Source organism: Macadamia integrifolia, chromosome 10 (assembly GCF_013358625.1).
Source record: "Macadamia integrifolia cultivar HAES 741 chromosome 10, SCU_Mint_v3, whole genome shotgun sequence".
Taxonomy (NCBI): Eukaryota; Viridiplantae; Streptophyta; class Magnoliopsida; order Proteales; family Proteaceae; genus Macadamia; species Macadamia integrifolia.
The window spans coordinates 3,745,520-3,760,713 of record NC_056566.1 but is presented as its reverse complement, the minus strand read 5'-3'; the positions used below and the strand labels follow the sequence as shown (position 1 = coordinate 3,760,713).

At 39.5% G+C, this 15,194-nt stretch overlaps 2 protein-coding genes across 5 annotated transcripts in view; one reads left to right on the top strand and one right to left on the bottom strand.

Moving 5' to 3' along the window:
- The first annotated feature begins 448 nt into the window (after positions 1-448).
- LOC122090821 (protein DETOXIFICATION 40-like) lies at positions 449-5,709 on the top strand. The gene is made up of 7 exons (XM_042660543.1): positions 449-872; positions 982-1,613; positions 3,585-3,641; positions 3,785-4,023; positions 4,122-4,240; positions 5,301-5,387; positions 5,492-5,709. The coding sequence occupies exons 1-7, from the start codon at positions 522-524 to the stop codon at positions 5,552-5,554; spliced, it is 1,548 nt and encodes a 515-aa protein (XP_042516477.1). The 5' UTR covers positions 449-521; the 3' UTR covers positions 5,555-5,709.
- A 565-nt stretch (positions 5,710-6,274) lies between these two features.
- Positions 6,275-15,194, bottom strand: part of LOC122091712 (heat shock 70 kDa protein 16) — a 38,741-nt gene continuing 29,821 nt past the window's right edge. The window contains exons 4-11 of one of the 4 annotated variants that reach the window (XM_042661797.1): positions 10,556-10,651; positions 10,308-10,460; positions 9,752-9,952; positions 7,711-7,857; positions 7,493-7,621; positions 7,234-7,364; positions 6,762-6,875; positions 6,275-6,642 (exon numbers count right to left, since the gene is read on the bottom strand). In XM_042661797.1, coding sequence (XP_042517731.1) covers positions 6,773-6,875; positions 7,234-7,364; positions 7,493-7,621; positions 7,711-7,857; positions 9,752-9,952; positions 10,308-10,460; positions 10,556-10,651 — 960 coding nt within the window. In that variant the 3' untranslated portion in view covers positions 6,275-6,642; positions 6,762-6,772. Of the gene's footprint in view, positions 6,876-7,233; positions 7,365-7,492; positions 7,622-7,710; positions 7,858-9,751; positions 9,953-10,307; positions 10,461-10,555; positions 10,652-15,194 lie in introns of all 4 variants that reach the window. The other 3 variants (XM_042661798.1, XM_042661799.1, XM_042661796.1) reach the window with 3 other exon arrangements.

Below are 15,194 nucleotides of genomic sequence, written 5' to 3'. Positions count from 1 at the left end.
GCCCATAATCGATCAATTCGGTCAGATACATGACATACAAGCTACCTACACTATGAATGCCCGTTTTGAGCCCGAACACTTATATTAATCAGTTAGGTCCAAGTCAAACCATAAATATGTCAGCTCAATCGGACCTATTGGTGTGGACTCATAATTGACACCCCTAGCTATGAAAGTGATCATGCTCACACTCTTATAATGATAGAAAAGATCAATCAGCTCCTCATTGTGGCCTTGTAGGGTTCTTTGCTTCTTTGGGCCATTCACTCACATGAGGTCCGTGTGTGATTTGATTGCTTTTTTCCAGCAAAAACAAATCACTCCTTTTCAGAAAAAAATCCCCAACAAAAAATTGATTGCTTCTAACTCGCTTTTAGAGTAGGCTAATCATGTTTTACTTTCTCCTCTTAATCAAAACTGTTTTACTCTCTTAATTCTTAAAACGACAACTACGTCCTTCCAATTCATTTCTTCCCTTCCATCTCTCTCTCTCTCTCTCTGTCTAGAAACACATCTCAGATATGGATAGTGTTCATCAAGAAGATCAAGAATCCATCCATCAACCTCTCCTTAATTCTCCATTGAAATCACCACCATCAACACCGGAGCATCATCATCGTCATGAATCAATTGATGAACTAGAAAGAGTACTCAGTGACACAGAATTGTCACAATTTGAGCGTCTCCGATTGGCTTCCTCCATCGAATTGAAGCTTCTCTTCCACCTCGCCGCCCCTGCCGTGGCTGTGTATATGATCAACTACTTCATGTCCATGTCTACCCAGATTTTCTCCGGTCATCTTGGTAATCTTGAGCTCGCCGCCGCCTCCCTCGGCAATACTGGCATTCAAGTTCTCACCTATGGTCTCATGGTAATCTATACTCTGTTTCTCAGAACAAAAAACAATCCTTTTTTTTTCCTCTTTACTCTGTTTCTCAGAACAAAAAAATCCCTTTTTTTCTTTTGGAATGTTAGAACAGTTAGGAATGGGAAGTGCAGTGGAGACGCTATGTGGACAAGCTTATGGGGCATCGAAGTACGAAATGCTTGGAATCTATTTGCAGAGATCGACGATTCTTCTCATGGCAACTGGGATTCCACTCATGATGATCTACATCTTCTGCAAACCCATCTTGATTCTCATCGGTCAGTCTCCGATGATTGCATCGGCTGCTGCGGTGTTCGTATATGGATTAATCCCACAGATATTCGCGTACGCAGCTAATTTCCCAATCCAGAAATTCTTGCAAGCACAGAGCATCGTAGCCCCAAGTGCTTACATATCCACGGCGACACTTGTTCTGCATCTGTTCTTGAGCTGGCTTGGGATTTACAAGTTGGGATTGGGGCTTTTAGGGGCATCGTTGGTGTTGAGTTTGTCTTGGTGGATCATTGTGGCGGCTCAGTTCGTGTATATCGTGACGAGTGAGCGATGCAAGGAAACATGGAAGGGGTTTACGCTGCAAGCTTTCTCTGGGTTGCCGGATTTCTTGAAGCTATCTGTTTCATCGGCGGTGATGCTTTGCTTGGAGACTTGGTACATGCAGATACTGGTTCTTCTCGCCGGTTTGCTGGAAAACCCTGCAGTTGCTTTGGATTCTCTATCCATTTGGTAAGCGAAAGCTTTCGATTGATTGCTTTTGGTTTTGCGTGTCGCCTTTGAACTCTGAAGTCTCGAATCTAAAATCCTAATGGCGATAGGCATCTGTCTGTGGCAGGCAATGATTTGGGATCTTCCACTACCCACCGCCATGGCTATGGTCATGGGAAAAAAAATATTATGGTTTCTCTACCCACGTGGGGTGATGATTTGAGATCTCCCACTACCCACCGCCATGGCTATGGTCATGGGAAAAAAAATATTATGGTTTCTCTACCCACGTGGGGTGATGATTTGAGATCTCCCACTACCCACCGCCATGGCCTCCCCACATTGGGGAGCACCAATGAAATGAATTGCCTACCCACTTGAGTTGAGAATCCAGACTTCAAGAATCCTTCTCACACTACAATATCACGTAGTGTAGTGTTGAATCCAGATTTTCTACCCATGTGGGGTGCCTACCCACATAGGAAGACCAATGAAATGGAATCTCTCTTGTTTATAGTTGTGTCGATCCATATGTGGAGATTTCGGGCCCGTTTGATAACGTTTCTGCTGTTTCTGTTTCAAGAAACGGTAGAAACATAAATTTCCGTTTCTAGAAATAGAAACGGAATTGAAGGTGTTTGATAAGTCATATTTTTAGAAGTCGATAGTAACCAATGAAAGAATGGTCACAAGTCGTTTCTAGAAACAGCGAAACAAGTTGAACTTGTTTCGCCTGGGTCGCTTCTTGAAGCATAAATAAGTAAAAATTTCTATTTCTATTTCTGAAAATAAGTGAAACGAAACAGTTTTATCAAACGCTTTTTACTCCTTTTCTGCTGTTTCTGGAAACAGAAATAGCAGAAACGCTTTTCTTGAAACGTTATCAAACGGACCCTTCATTTCATTGGTTTTCACCGCACGTGGGTAGAGAATCCAGACTTGTGTGACCAAGTGTCCCCAAATCCAGATCCCTTGAGTGTACCTAGGTTTGGGAGTTATCCTTCCTCATGTGTCCAAGATCCTCTCCAAGACCAGAACATTTGGGAGAGGACCATGGTTTGAGGAATTACATTGGATTGGCCATGGATCGACATGAATGAAGAGTAAAAAGATTATATTTTAAATAAAAACCAGGGATATTCGTAAAATTATCCTCTGCAGTGAGTGTGGTCGTGCGATGAGCATTGGATGGTCGAGACGACCTCAGAGCGTGTGCCTGGATGATCTCGGCCATCTAATGCTCACTGCATCGCCGCACTCACTGCAAAGGATAATCGTCTAGGGTATTCCTATCCAATTCAAACTGATACAAGCCAATTGAGATTAGATCAGTATCGGCCTAGACGAAAAATCCACACCCTAAAAGAAGAATCTATTGAGGGTGTTCCCTTTTATCACTTTCATGTCCAAGATCCTTCCCACACTACAATATCTTGTAGATTCTAGCACACGAGTACCACCCCAAGCTCAGTTCTCTAGAGTGTTCCTAGGTTTGGTTCTGACTTAGATACTAAATTTTCATGAGTTTGGGATCCACTCCCCAAAAGATGAATCTATTAAGAGAGTTAACTTTCCTCCCTTGTGTGTTCAAGACCATCGGGAAAAGAACGCTACTTGATTGTGTGGCCCTCATGCCTACATAGAGGGGGGTGAATATAACGACCCTACCATGATACCATCTATGAAATACAACATGCCTACCGCCCATAGGTGCCCTTGTGTGCCCACTCATTGGTCCAATACTGGTGTAGAGACCACACGACCAAGTAACATTCTTCCTTGCAAATTATCATTTATGTATAGTATATGGTTTTGAGTGTAGTAGAGAGGTACTTCTAGTACTCCAATGCTCCTTGCACTATAGTCTTGGAACACCCAACTGGAAGTCAAGTGTGTAATGGCGATACTTGACCGCAAAGCTACTTTTCTTTGAAAAGTGGGAGTTGCTCTTTGAGAGGTTTTATGAGCTTGACATGCTACTACCATGTGCAGTATGACTATATCTGGATGGGTTTTCATGATTTCCGTCGGATTCAATGCAGCTGCAAGGTCAGTCAAACATTACTCTCAGCTGCATATAAATGGTGTAATTCATTGTGATTTCTTTCAATAATGGTGAAGGATTGGACTGGTTAGTATAGGAAACTTAATAAGAAAAAGACTAATTAGTACTAGAGTGTTATGTAAAACAGTGTAAGGGTGAGCAACGAGCTTGGAGCTGGAAACCCAAGATCAGCAGCATTCTCCGTGGTGATGGTGAATTTGGTCTCTTTCATAACAGCAGTTATAGCTGCAGGTGTTGTGCTTGCGCTTCGTCATGTAATCAGCTACGCCTTCACGGATGGCGAAACCGTCGCTGACGCTGTCTCAGACCTTTGCCCACTCTTAGGCATTACTCTCATACTCAATGGGATCCAACCCGTCTTATCAGGTACCGAACTCTCCATTGTCTTCTCCACTTGTTTCAGTTTCTCATCATAATAAAACTTTGTGGTGGGACTTAGTTTTTACTTTGGTTTCATTTGAAAGGTGTGGCTGTTGGCTGTGGATGGCAAACGTTTGTTGCTTATGTTAATGTGGGATGCTATTACCTTGTTGGAATCCCATTAGGGGCCTTACTGGGTTTCAAATTCAACCTCGGTGCTAAGGTACAATCCATTCTCTCATTAAACAGATCTTTTACATTGTATTGTGTGGTAAAGTCATAGGCATATTATTATCTGCTACCATTCTAAGATCGTACCAAAACAATGGGCTTGGTGAGTAAAAATGGGTGGGAAAGGATAAGTTATGGACCCCCACATATAATGGGGTTAAAACACAGAAAAGGAACCATGATTAAAAGTAGAATTTCGCAATTTTTTTATTTCAATATATAATGAGGCTCTGGCCCTAGCAAGTAATAAAGTTGATTACCCTCCCTTTTACAAATCCTATCCAAAATGGAGGTATTTTGGAGAAGGGAAGGGTAAGGGTAAGGGTGGGGTGGGGTGGGGTGGGGTGGGGTGGGATAAATGACTTGCCACGTAAATGGACAAGTTTCTTTTCTTTAATTTGTGGATAGTTGTCTCTTGTCTGCGTAGTTTACCACTTCATGTAATCAAACACCTACAGCTTTGTTCAGTTACAAAGGGAATTAAAGGGAGGAAAATGAAATTTTCATGCTTAAAAAGAAATGTTTGTAATCATTAGCCCATGTGGCTATATCAGTAACTTCATATTATTCCATATTTATTATTAAATTCCATTGTACTTTGCATCCAAAACCCTTTGCTATAATATGTAAAATGAAAATTACATGTAAATTGTGTCATTGTTAATATGGTTAAAAAATATAGTTTATACAATCACATAGGATGACATGGAGTAATGAGTATAAAAGTTTATTTTTAAAGTATGAAAATTTCGCTTCCCTTCCTCTTAATGTCCCTTGCAACTAAACATAGCCTACCATTTCTCCAACCCCCTCCCCCTTTCTCTCCCACTTTATTCACATGCCACTACTTTCCCTTCCTCTTAAATATCCCTTGCAACTAAACATAGTCTACCATTTCTCCAACCCCCTCCCCCTTTCTCTCCCACTTTATTCACATGCCACTATTTTCCCCTCAAACAAACTAGGCAAGAGATCTCTGGTCAGTCGATGAGAGGAGATGAAAATAAAGAGGGAAAAACTTTTACTAAAGCTGATGTTTTTGCTTTTTGTAGGGAATATGGACTGGAATGATAGGTGGCACGCTAATGCAGACTATCATATTGTTATGGGTCACATATCGAACCGACTGGAATAAAGAGGTAATTCTGTTTAGCCATGATTAACAATAAACCAGGAATTGCCCGAGTTTCCAGAAGACAAATATATCTGAAACCTTGGCTTTCTGTGTTGAATTGAATTTCAGGTAGAGGAAGCTCAGAAACGTTTGGCAAAGTGGTCGGACAAGAAGGAACCACTGTTGGAGTGAGAAAACGTAAAGCTTCAGCCATGGATATTCACAGAAATCGCACAAATGAATTGAGTGGATTTTACTTTTCTGATTCTCTCTAAGCACGCTTCAAAAGCTTCTAAAATGCAATTTTCATGATATTTGAAACTACAATTGTAAAGCCATTGATCTAATATCCTGTCAATGGCTACTTTTTTTTTTTTTTTTGTGGGGGGTGGTGGGAGGTGGGCGGGTGGGGCGGTGGATTCAGATCCTGTCCAACTGCTGGGGCGTCCAATGCACATCTGACGGCGGAGAGGACCTTAAGTGTGCGACCATGTTCGGGTGTGTGTCCAGATCCTCCCAACCGTTGGACGTGTGTTGGGCCTTTGTGGCCAGAGAGACTGATCCCAAAGAACTTATTAATCACCAACATTAAAGCCAACCCAGGAAGGAGCTATGATGCACAATTGAAAGGTCTTATTAAGGGGAATCAATCAACGTTTTGGCCATGGTTCACACTTCCTCTACGCATAGAACTAGAGGACCTTTTGCATAAATCTAACTTATGTATAATACAGACCAACAAAAAAAAAAAAAAAAAAAATTGGTTCAAGTGCATTGCATGACAAAAACTACCATTACGAGCACTGAACATTTTGTACCTCTCGACTGATGCACACTATCTAGATCCCCCCCCCCCCCAACCTTTTCCACTTTTAATTAGAAAAAAAAAAAGCCAACCCATGCACAGAAAACTGGATCAAGCCCTGGACTTCTTAATCTATACTGAAAATAAAATAGAGGTATCCATTCCATGAGTTACATCGGCAATAGCAAGATGACCTTTGCACATACATTGCAAGACCGCCCTGGGGCAAAACAATTAATACAACAGTGTGGACAGTAATTCTAACCCTCAATTCTCTCTCCGAGGGACCAGCTAAATCACAACAAAACTACTGGCCAAGGTCCAACCCAACCACAGTAATGTGATACAACGAAGATAAATAAGTGGTTAGCATTGGAACATGACGAATTAGTCTGCAAAACTTCATATAATAGCACTGCGACGGCTTGATGGCAGAAGCGGAGCCTTCAAAAGAGAAGCAAAACCTGGCACCTACCTTAAATAAGACAGATTCGGACTGCTTTGTTCATCAAGGGAATGCAACAAGAGGAAGTGATAAAAGTAAAGTATAAATTTGTCAATGGACCAAAAAAATTTTTATATGAATCTTGAGACCTGTGGAACACTCAATCAGTTCGCATGTTGTCAGGTGTTCTTGGATGCTCTTGTCCCCTGGTGTTTTCAGATCTCGGAGGCGAGGTCTTGGCTCTTGGTATGTGTCTGAAAGTCCTGAATGTCATAGATTGATTTCATCAGATTCTTGAGTGAAGAAGGAAAAACAAACTTATACTACGGCATGAATTAGATTAGCTAAAAGGTCACCGATCTTACAAGTAACCTAACCAAACTGATTAATCACCATAATCAGTCGGTCTTAAAAAATTTTGCCAAGCCAACCCCATTAAGTTGGGATAAGGCTGGGTTTGTTGTTGTTAAAAGTTTTTGACAAACTTTGCCATTTTCGTTTTTCTTTTGTCCCAGAATGTATCTTATGTTCGAGTATTTGGATCCAACTGTGAACGATTTATGCTTGCTAACACAATTACTTATGAATTCTGAATATAACTACGTGATATAAGAACATTACGCGTGCAGTGCCTCGGTCACTTTTTCGATTTCATTCGACCATAGTATTGGGTCAGCATTCTTGGGCAATAAATCCTGCTGCTGGGTTTTATCTCGTAGCCACTGTTCTGCTTTGTTGCACTCATTAATGACCTGCACACAAGGAGTGAAAAAATCTATTAGCAGCAAATCCAACCCCTATGCCCACCATACAACACCATTTCTCTTTTGTAATTTAGAGATCATCCTCATCAGTCAATTCTTTTAAGTTCAGTTCATACAGCATCTCTTTCATTCGGTGGAAGTGATTTCACGGCCATCCGGTGATCCACAATACACTGTAACAGATCCCTAGTAGCCTGTGCTCTCGCTTCTTCGTCTTTATAACGGCTTTCAATAGGATCCACCATCTATCAGAAAATATAAAGCCAATTCATTACTAATGGAAAAAGAAGATAATAATGTTAAGATTTATTAATTTAAAAAAAAAAATAGTCACCTTTTTAAGATCCTCCAGTTTGCTTGTGTAGACCTTTTCAGATTCATCATTTCCATCCTCATAAAGCCATTCTTCTGTCTGTTGTAAATTTCTGGAGATCCCTTCTTTCTCTGAATCACTTGCAAAGCTCCGATATGTATGGAAAATCTATCGGAGTACATATATCATTCAACCGGGTAGCAAAAAAACAACAGATGCAAACTTGCATCTATTGATCGCATATAAGTGAAAAAGTGTGTGTGTGTGTGTGTGTGTGTGTGTGTGTGAGAGAGAGAGAGAGAGAGAGAGAGAGAGAGAATCCAAAAAATAATTATAAAATCAGTACTAAGTTTCTAAGTACATTTATCACTTCATTGGATAAAAGAGAAGAAAATTTCTAGATTTGCAGGACATGGGCCTTTCAGTACTGGACCCAGTGATGATGCCATATGTTAAAAGCATAGATGGTCATAGGTTACGGTTGGTACCAGACCCTACTTACCTGGCTTCCAGTAAGGTTCAATTCTTTCTTTCTTTTTGAGACAAACCTAAGGTTCAATTAACATGGTTCTATTGGCAAAAAATTTGGGCAATGCTAGGGACAATTTTGCCAATGTGGGTACAAAATGAGGTGCAGTTTGCAGGTGATTTAATAAATTAGACAACTGCAGCCTTGACATCAAAGGATTTCAGAACTCCAAAGCATATTTCTATAAATTCAGTGACATAGGTCAGGTCAGACAAAATAAATGGAATGCTGATTTACAATTTTCAGCAAAGAGAAAGTATGGAGATAGTAGGTTATTTGGATTTAGAACTAATGACCAAAGATAGGATTTTAAGATTTGTAGTAGAATAGAGTAAAAACAAAATATGATAGATGCTGATTGCACAAAAGCAACAGAATTTTTAAGGAAGACGAAGAAGAAAGAAGGGGGAAGAAAACAACAGAAGAGATGGAAAGATAAAAACACACCTAGGTTTTCAGAACTTCTCCAATAACATCATATTCATTCCACTATCATAAAATGTGCAGGTAAAAAATCATAAACCATATTAACAACATCCCAACTAAACCCTAAAATGAATTCATCTCCTAGCTTGCCTCAAAAGAAACAAGCATATTTTCTAAGTTTACTTTCATTTAAAACAACTTAATATATTTCCTAAAACCAACAAAATGAAAACTTACTAAAGATAGCAAGTTAACCTAAAACCTTAAATAACCCTAAAAAAATATCCAAAGTTTAATATTAACCCATAGGCAGAAAGTACAATAACCACCTATGTTTCAATATTGTGGATTATTACTACTACATCTAGGGGTGTCAACGGTCCGGTTTGGTGCGGTTTTGGTCCGGTTCCATCGGTTTCGGTGTGACTTTGGAACTGACCGAAACCGACCCATTAAGGATTTTTCGGTTTCGGTCCGGTGTCGGCTTCGGTGCGGTTTGGGTTCGGGTTGGTACCGGTTTGGACTTATTAGGTTCATTTCGGTTTGGATCGGTTTTTTAAACCGGTATGGAGCCATTAGGAAACAACCAAATGTTGAACTGTTGAACTTCGGTTTCTTAAATCAATTTGTAACAGGAGTTGGTTTTGGTTTTTGGTCTAGTTTGGATTCGAATTTCCATACAAATGTATACAAAACTATGCAAATTTTGATTTTTTTAATGAATTTTGGAGTGTTTCGGTTTCTTACCGGTTTGGTTTCGGTTTCGGTCCGGGTTTTGGGCCGGTTTCGGTTTGGTTTTGGGCCGGTTTCGGTTTGGTTTTGGGTTCATCCGGTTTTCAGTGCGGTTCGTTTTGGGATTGCAATACTCGAAACCAAACCGAACCAATAAGGCTTCGGTGCGGTTCGGTCCGTGTTGTTATCGGTTCGGTCCGGCCGGTTTTACCGGTTCGGTTTAGGAATTGACACCCCTAACTACATCCTTTCCTGGTCACAGATTTTACATCATCCAGGCAAGGCAAATTTGTTTAAGTCATTTGAGATTAGCTTAGTCAATGAAAAAGTCGAACCCTAAAGGAAGAACTGTAGTATTTAACTTCCAAACTCTACCTTGTTGCGGATTTCGTAGACATAAGACTCCAGGGCATTCTTTTTGTATTTAGTTTGCTCCATGATCCTGTCCTGTTGGTCCAACTGAAGTTCTTTCTCATGAGCTTCTGCAAGCTCAGCCTTGGTCATCCCACCAAAAACATTCTCACTGACTGGTATTTCAAGCTTCCGCAAGTGCCTGCCCTTTCTTATTCCATCATCCTGCATAAGTTAATGGCAGTGTCAGTAGCTTTTACATCTCCAATCTATATCTGCTCGTTCTATAAGAAGGAATAGAAACATATCTTGGTTCCTAATCAAAGGAACAGTTCTGCAGGGATATCTGCATCCCTAGGCCTGAAGTTCATTATAAACATAAATGTGAACATATGCAGAAGTAAAGATATAAGCAACTACTCCAGGTACTGTACCGACACCAAGAAACCTCCAGGTAAAAGATTTTCAAGTGCAACTGCAAGTGAAGAAACCTCCAGGTACAAGATTTTCAAGTGTATCTGTAAGTGAGCTCTAGTCTATAAGCATACACTGTAATAAAGAACACTATAGGTGAACTTACAGAAGGCATCTCTGAAGACCCAGGCTGCAAAATGCCTTCAGTACCATTAGCCACAGCATCAGAAGGCCCAGAAGTAGACTCTTTCTCCAAATTGCAGGCATTTACATGAGCATTATCCCTTGTCCTTGGATCATCAATCTGATCTTCTAACAACTATAGAGTATTAAAAAAATAATTAATAGAATTTCACCGGAAATGCATGGAGCTCAACACTTTTACGATAGTAAAGCCCAAATTCTAATACTTACCGATGCTGAATCTACAGTAACAATCCCATGAAGATTTAACTGAAGTCTAACTTTAACTTTGCTTTTATCAGCATGAGAAATTTGGAAAGGGCCGATCTGCAGAAATATTAAATCGTCAATCTACTGTTGATTGTAAGCAGGATACAGAATATAAATCCATGGCCAGAAGATGAAATGAGAGTTGAGTGATATATCCAAACAAACTGCACAAAAAAATCACAAGTATTGGTTGTCCACCGTCATTAATCTAACCATAATCTTTGTTACTTTGTACATAAAGAAAACATTAAAAATCTTATGCACTCTTTATCTTTCTACCCGAGGAGGGGTTGGTTCCCGCGAGCTAGCTAGTGGTCCTTCCAGAATTCACTTAACAAGAATGGTCGAGCCTCTTTCAGACGAGGATATGAGTACGCAAGGATTAAAGTATCGGTATCGGTCGATATATCGATCGGCCAAAATTAAGATACGTATCGGAGGATATTGTATCGTATCGTATCGGAGATACACTAAGATACGTACATAAATTGATAGGAAACACTTTTTTATAGACTTTTGCATAAAAAATTTGTTAAAAAAAAACTATTAATAACATGTATTATGCATAAACACTCAATTGAGAGTATCGCACTAAGAATTCAAAGTTTGTAGTTGTCCCATAAATATAAAATCCTTGTTCTCAACCTTGATTTCCACTTTAGTTAGAGAGAAATATGACTGGCAGCAACTTTGGATAAAAAAACCCCTCAAAAAATCACTTTTTTCTGAAAAATTACCCAATTTGGCCATTATATGACCGTAGCGCACTGTATCGTACCGTATCGGTATATCGACATGTACCGATACATACTGAAACGTCCATTTCACCTCGATTTTATTTTTTCCATAGAGTATTGGTACGTATCGGTTGTGTATCGGTATGTATCATAGGATACATATCAATTCGAAAGGATTTTAAAATTTTCATGTATCGTATCAATAAGGGCCGATACGATACATACCGATGCTTAAAACCATGGCTACTTATAGGACCACTCGGTCCTCATCTAGAAGCTGTCCAAGAAGCCCAGCTGCTGTTCTTGCAGAGTTCTCTCTTTCTCTCTCTTAGGTCTGAAATCAAGAAAGTGGATAACTTTCTCACCAAACGACAAAAGTCATCCATCTTTGGGGGTTATTTTACCCTTACTAGGGCCTACACTCGACCCCAGTTTGGGGCCAATCTGAACTGCCTACCCTCAACCGCAGGTAACCATTCTACTCTTAGTCGTAGGTCTCTCTCTCTTGGGGTTTGGGTTCCTTACTGTTGGGTTTTTATTATTAAGTTATTCTTTGTTCTCTTAAGTATTTCCTGGGGATTTTTCTGGCGGTTTTTGTCCTATTGCTGTACTTTGTCAAGTTAGTTCTAGAGTCCTATTTGAATTGGGGAAGTATTAAAGTATCGGTATCGGTCACCGTATCGGTTAGATAAATTTAAGATACGTATCGGAAGGTATCGTATCGTATCGGAGATATGCTAGGATATGCAAAAGATTATTGCTGTACTTTGTCAAGTTAGTTCTAGAGTCCTATTTGAATTGGGGAAGTATTAAAGTATCGGTATCGGTCACCGTATCGGTTAGATTAAATTTAAGATACGTATCGGAAGGTATCGTATCGTATCGGGGATATGCTAGGATATGCAAAAGATCAAGGATTCAAGTATCGGTATCGGTCACCGTATCGGTCGAAGATACTTTAAACCATGTGAGTACTTCAACTTCTGTTGCCCCATCCTCAAAGACTCAAAGCCCTTGGAAAGGAAAAGGAATTCTCATAGGAAGTCAACATGATGCAAAAATTGTCCAATTCGGCCAATCGGAGCTCGGAAGATTCTGTTTTGGCCCATGGTTGGGGATCTATGGACCTTGAGTTTTTTTATCTTTGGTTATTGATGTAATGGGCCTCTTTTGTAAGCCTATACTGCGGTCTTAATTCTGTACACCGGATTATACATATGGATAAATTGTGTGGGCCTCATATGCTGTTAAGCTAGTTTAGCCAAAAGAGTCCTTTCAAGTCAAGTGTTTGAGTTAGAATAGAATACCTATAGCTTTTAGGAGTTATATTTTGAGTTTATTCACTTTATTGAGTGTGTGAGCGCTTAGGAGTCTTTTTATGAGTTAATTTAGGAATTTTAGAAGGTATTATATATAATATACCCGATCAGCTAAGGATGTTTTGTTTAAAGAAATTTGATTTTTTTTCAAGAGTTTGGTGCTTTTGAGCAGCGGATACAGGTATCCCAGACCTGATTCTCTTCTCTTTTGTTCTCTCTCCTCCCATGACTTCTCCCATTTCTCTCATCCTTGCAATTCCTTTTCTAATCCTAGCAAATATATTGCTAATAGTGTATTTCCTTCTATCATCAGAAAAAAAAAAAAAAACCCCACCACCAGCAGATCCTCTGATCGATCTGTCATTACAGTATCCCATCTTTCTTATTGTGTAACCATTCTTTTAAAGTGTGGAAATACATGTTCACTCAATGGTCTAAGAATCAGTTTGGTTTGAAAGGGCCTTACCTATGGAAGTTATTGCCATATGCAGTGCAGTGGGGTCTTTGGAAGGAGAGACACAGAATACACTTGAATATACTTCGACAGTTATATTTAGCACCTGTGTCGATATTGCCAAGAATTTAACCTATCGGGATTTATCTTATAACGAATTTAGTGGAGTAGATGGGATCATAGGAATGATTTCACTTCCAGCGGGATCCCTTGCTGTTTGAATGTCACCTTTTGTCTTTTATTTGATCATAGATATATTGGCTGCATACCTCAGTTTACAATCAACTGTTATTATTTCTTTTTGCTCAAGGAAATGCAAATATCAAGTTGGTTCCCAAAAAAAACACACACACACACTCACACACAAAAATAATGTCAAAATTTTATCAGAAAAAGAGACTAGATGGGTCTACACTGTGTCATGTTGTTGGACAGTTGTAAGGTCTGTTTGTAAGCGAATGTGCTCCAACATGAAGCAAGGCGACTGCCTCCCTAAGAGGGGAAAGGGATCTACAACTGAGAAAATGTGCGTCCCCTAGCACCACTCTGGGAGAAGCTGCAGCAAGAGATTCGCCTGTCTCAAACATTATAGTTACAAATGCTTGAAGATTAAAATCTATGATATTCACAGTTGACATGCTTTTGATAAGGTATTTATGTACAATAGTTGTTAAAGAGAATCTAAAGATGGGAGTACTTAAGTCGATCACGGTTCAAGATCTCGCTAATATCTCGTTTTTTCAGAAAGGTGAGACGAGATGCATGGCAAGATACAAATTGTACAAAAACTCGACCAAGATCTTGCCGAAATCTCGCCAAATCTCGCCTCTCTCTACTTTTCTGAAGAAAAAACATTAAGGAGCAAGGATTTTGATGCTTTTGTTTGAGGATCTCCATTCCTACACTCACTGAAGCTTGAAGAGTAGAGACTAATAATATTACCTCCTCATCCACATTTGGAGTTACTTTTCTTATATATGATGTCATTTAAATTCTTATGATTATGTTGTGTCATGTATTGACTGTGGAATGTGGAATGTGAAATAGAGCATACTAGCCTAAGGTCCGAAGAGTCGGAAACTACTTACATAGGGTATGAAGTCAAAGTACAATTTTAGGTTTGATTTTTAAAAAACTGATGTTTCCACTATGTTTAGAAGGCCTAAAAAAGGGTAAATACCAACTTTCAGGGGCTACAAAGACCATATAGCCACCGAGACCAACCACCGAGTCGACGGGGAAAAAATACATGATCTCGGTGAGATCTGGCGAGATCTCTCTTTTTTGGATTAGCGAGATGGGAGGCGAGAGTGAGATCTTAAACCTTAAACCTTGAAGTCGACAGGTACAATCAATCTAGAAACTTGCACTGGGTGCTGTTTTAGATTGAACAGCCCTAACCCCTCTCCCTCACAGTAGCAACAAATCCCATGTTAGGGTTATTCATAGCGCTTACCCAAAAATTTAATTACTAACAAGAACTTATATGTCCCCTTGGACGTTTTAATAGATTCTAAGAATCTAAATATCAATCAAAGATCCTGAATAATACAAGCAAATTCATCAACACCACCTTCAGCAGTAAGAAGCAATAGCACACACTCAGGCAGGTAGAACCAATTGCAGTCATTGTTACAGACTATCATTACAATGCTCAAGCAGCATGCAGGAATCTATGAAACTTAATATGATCAAATTTCAGATCAATAGCTCACATCAGCAGATAAAGAAATTTTTAAATTTCTAAGCAATTGGGATCTCCATTTGCCAGAGACGTCAAAAATTCAAAACCAAGGGAAGAATATAGGTATTCAAAGAGCCACAAACACCCTGTTGGGACAATGAAGTCACACATGAAATTTCAGCTGAAAGGTTTTGAAAGTCAGCGTTTAATCAATATCATAATGCAACTGAAAATAGAACGGAAATGTCTAAGTACTCGTGAATGAAAAAGTTGCTTTTGGCACACCTCGATTTTTTGAATTTTCAATGATTCTGAAATACTCTGGACCACAGAGTGAAAGCAATGATCGAAATTTCAAACAAAATGGTAAAATTTGGCAAAATATATCAGTTTCAATGGATTTCGA

What these genes read in the sequence shown, in the direction of transcription:
- LOC122090821 (XM_042660543.1), top strand. Translation starts at nt 522, where the DNA reads ATGGATAGTGTTCATCAAGAAGATCAAGAATCCATCCATCAACCTCTC. An exon ending in TTCTCACCTATGGTCTCATG is followed by an intron (nt 873 to 981) that starts GTAATCTATACT and finishes ATGTTAGAACAG; the next exon opens with TTAGGAATGGGAAGTGCAGT. An exon ending in TTGGATTCTCTATCCATTTG is followed by an intron (nt 1,614 to 3,584) that starts GTAAGCGAAAGC and finishes TACCATGTGCAG; the next exon opens with TATGACTATATCTGGATGGG.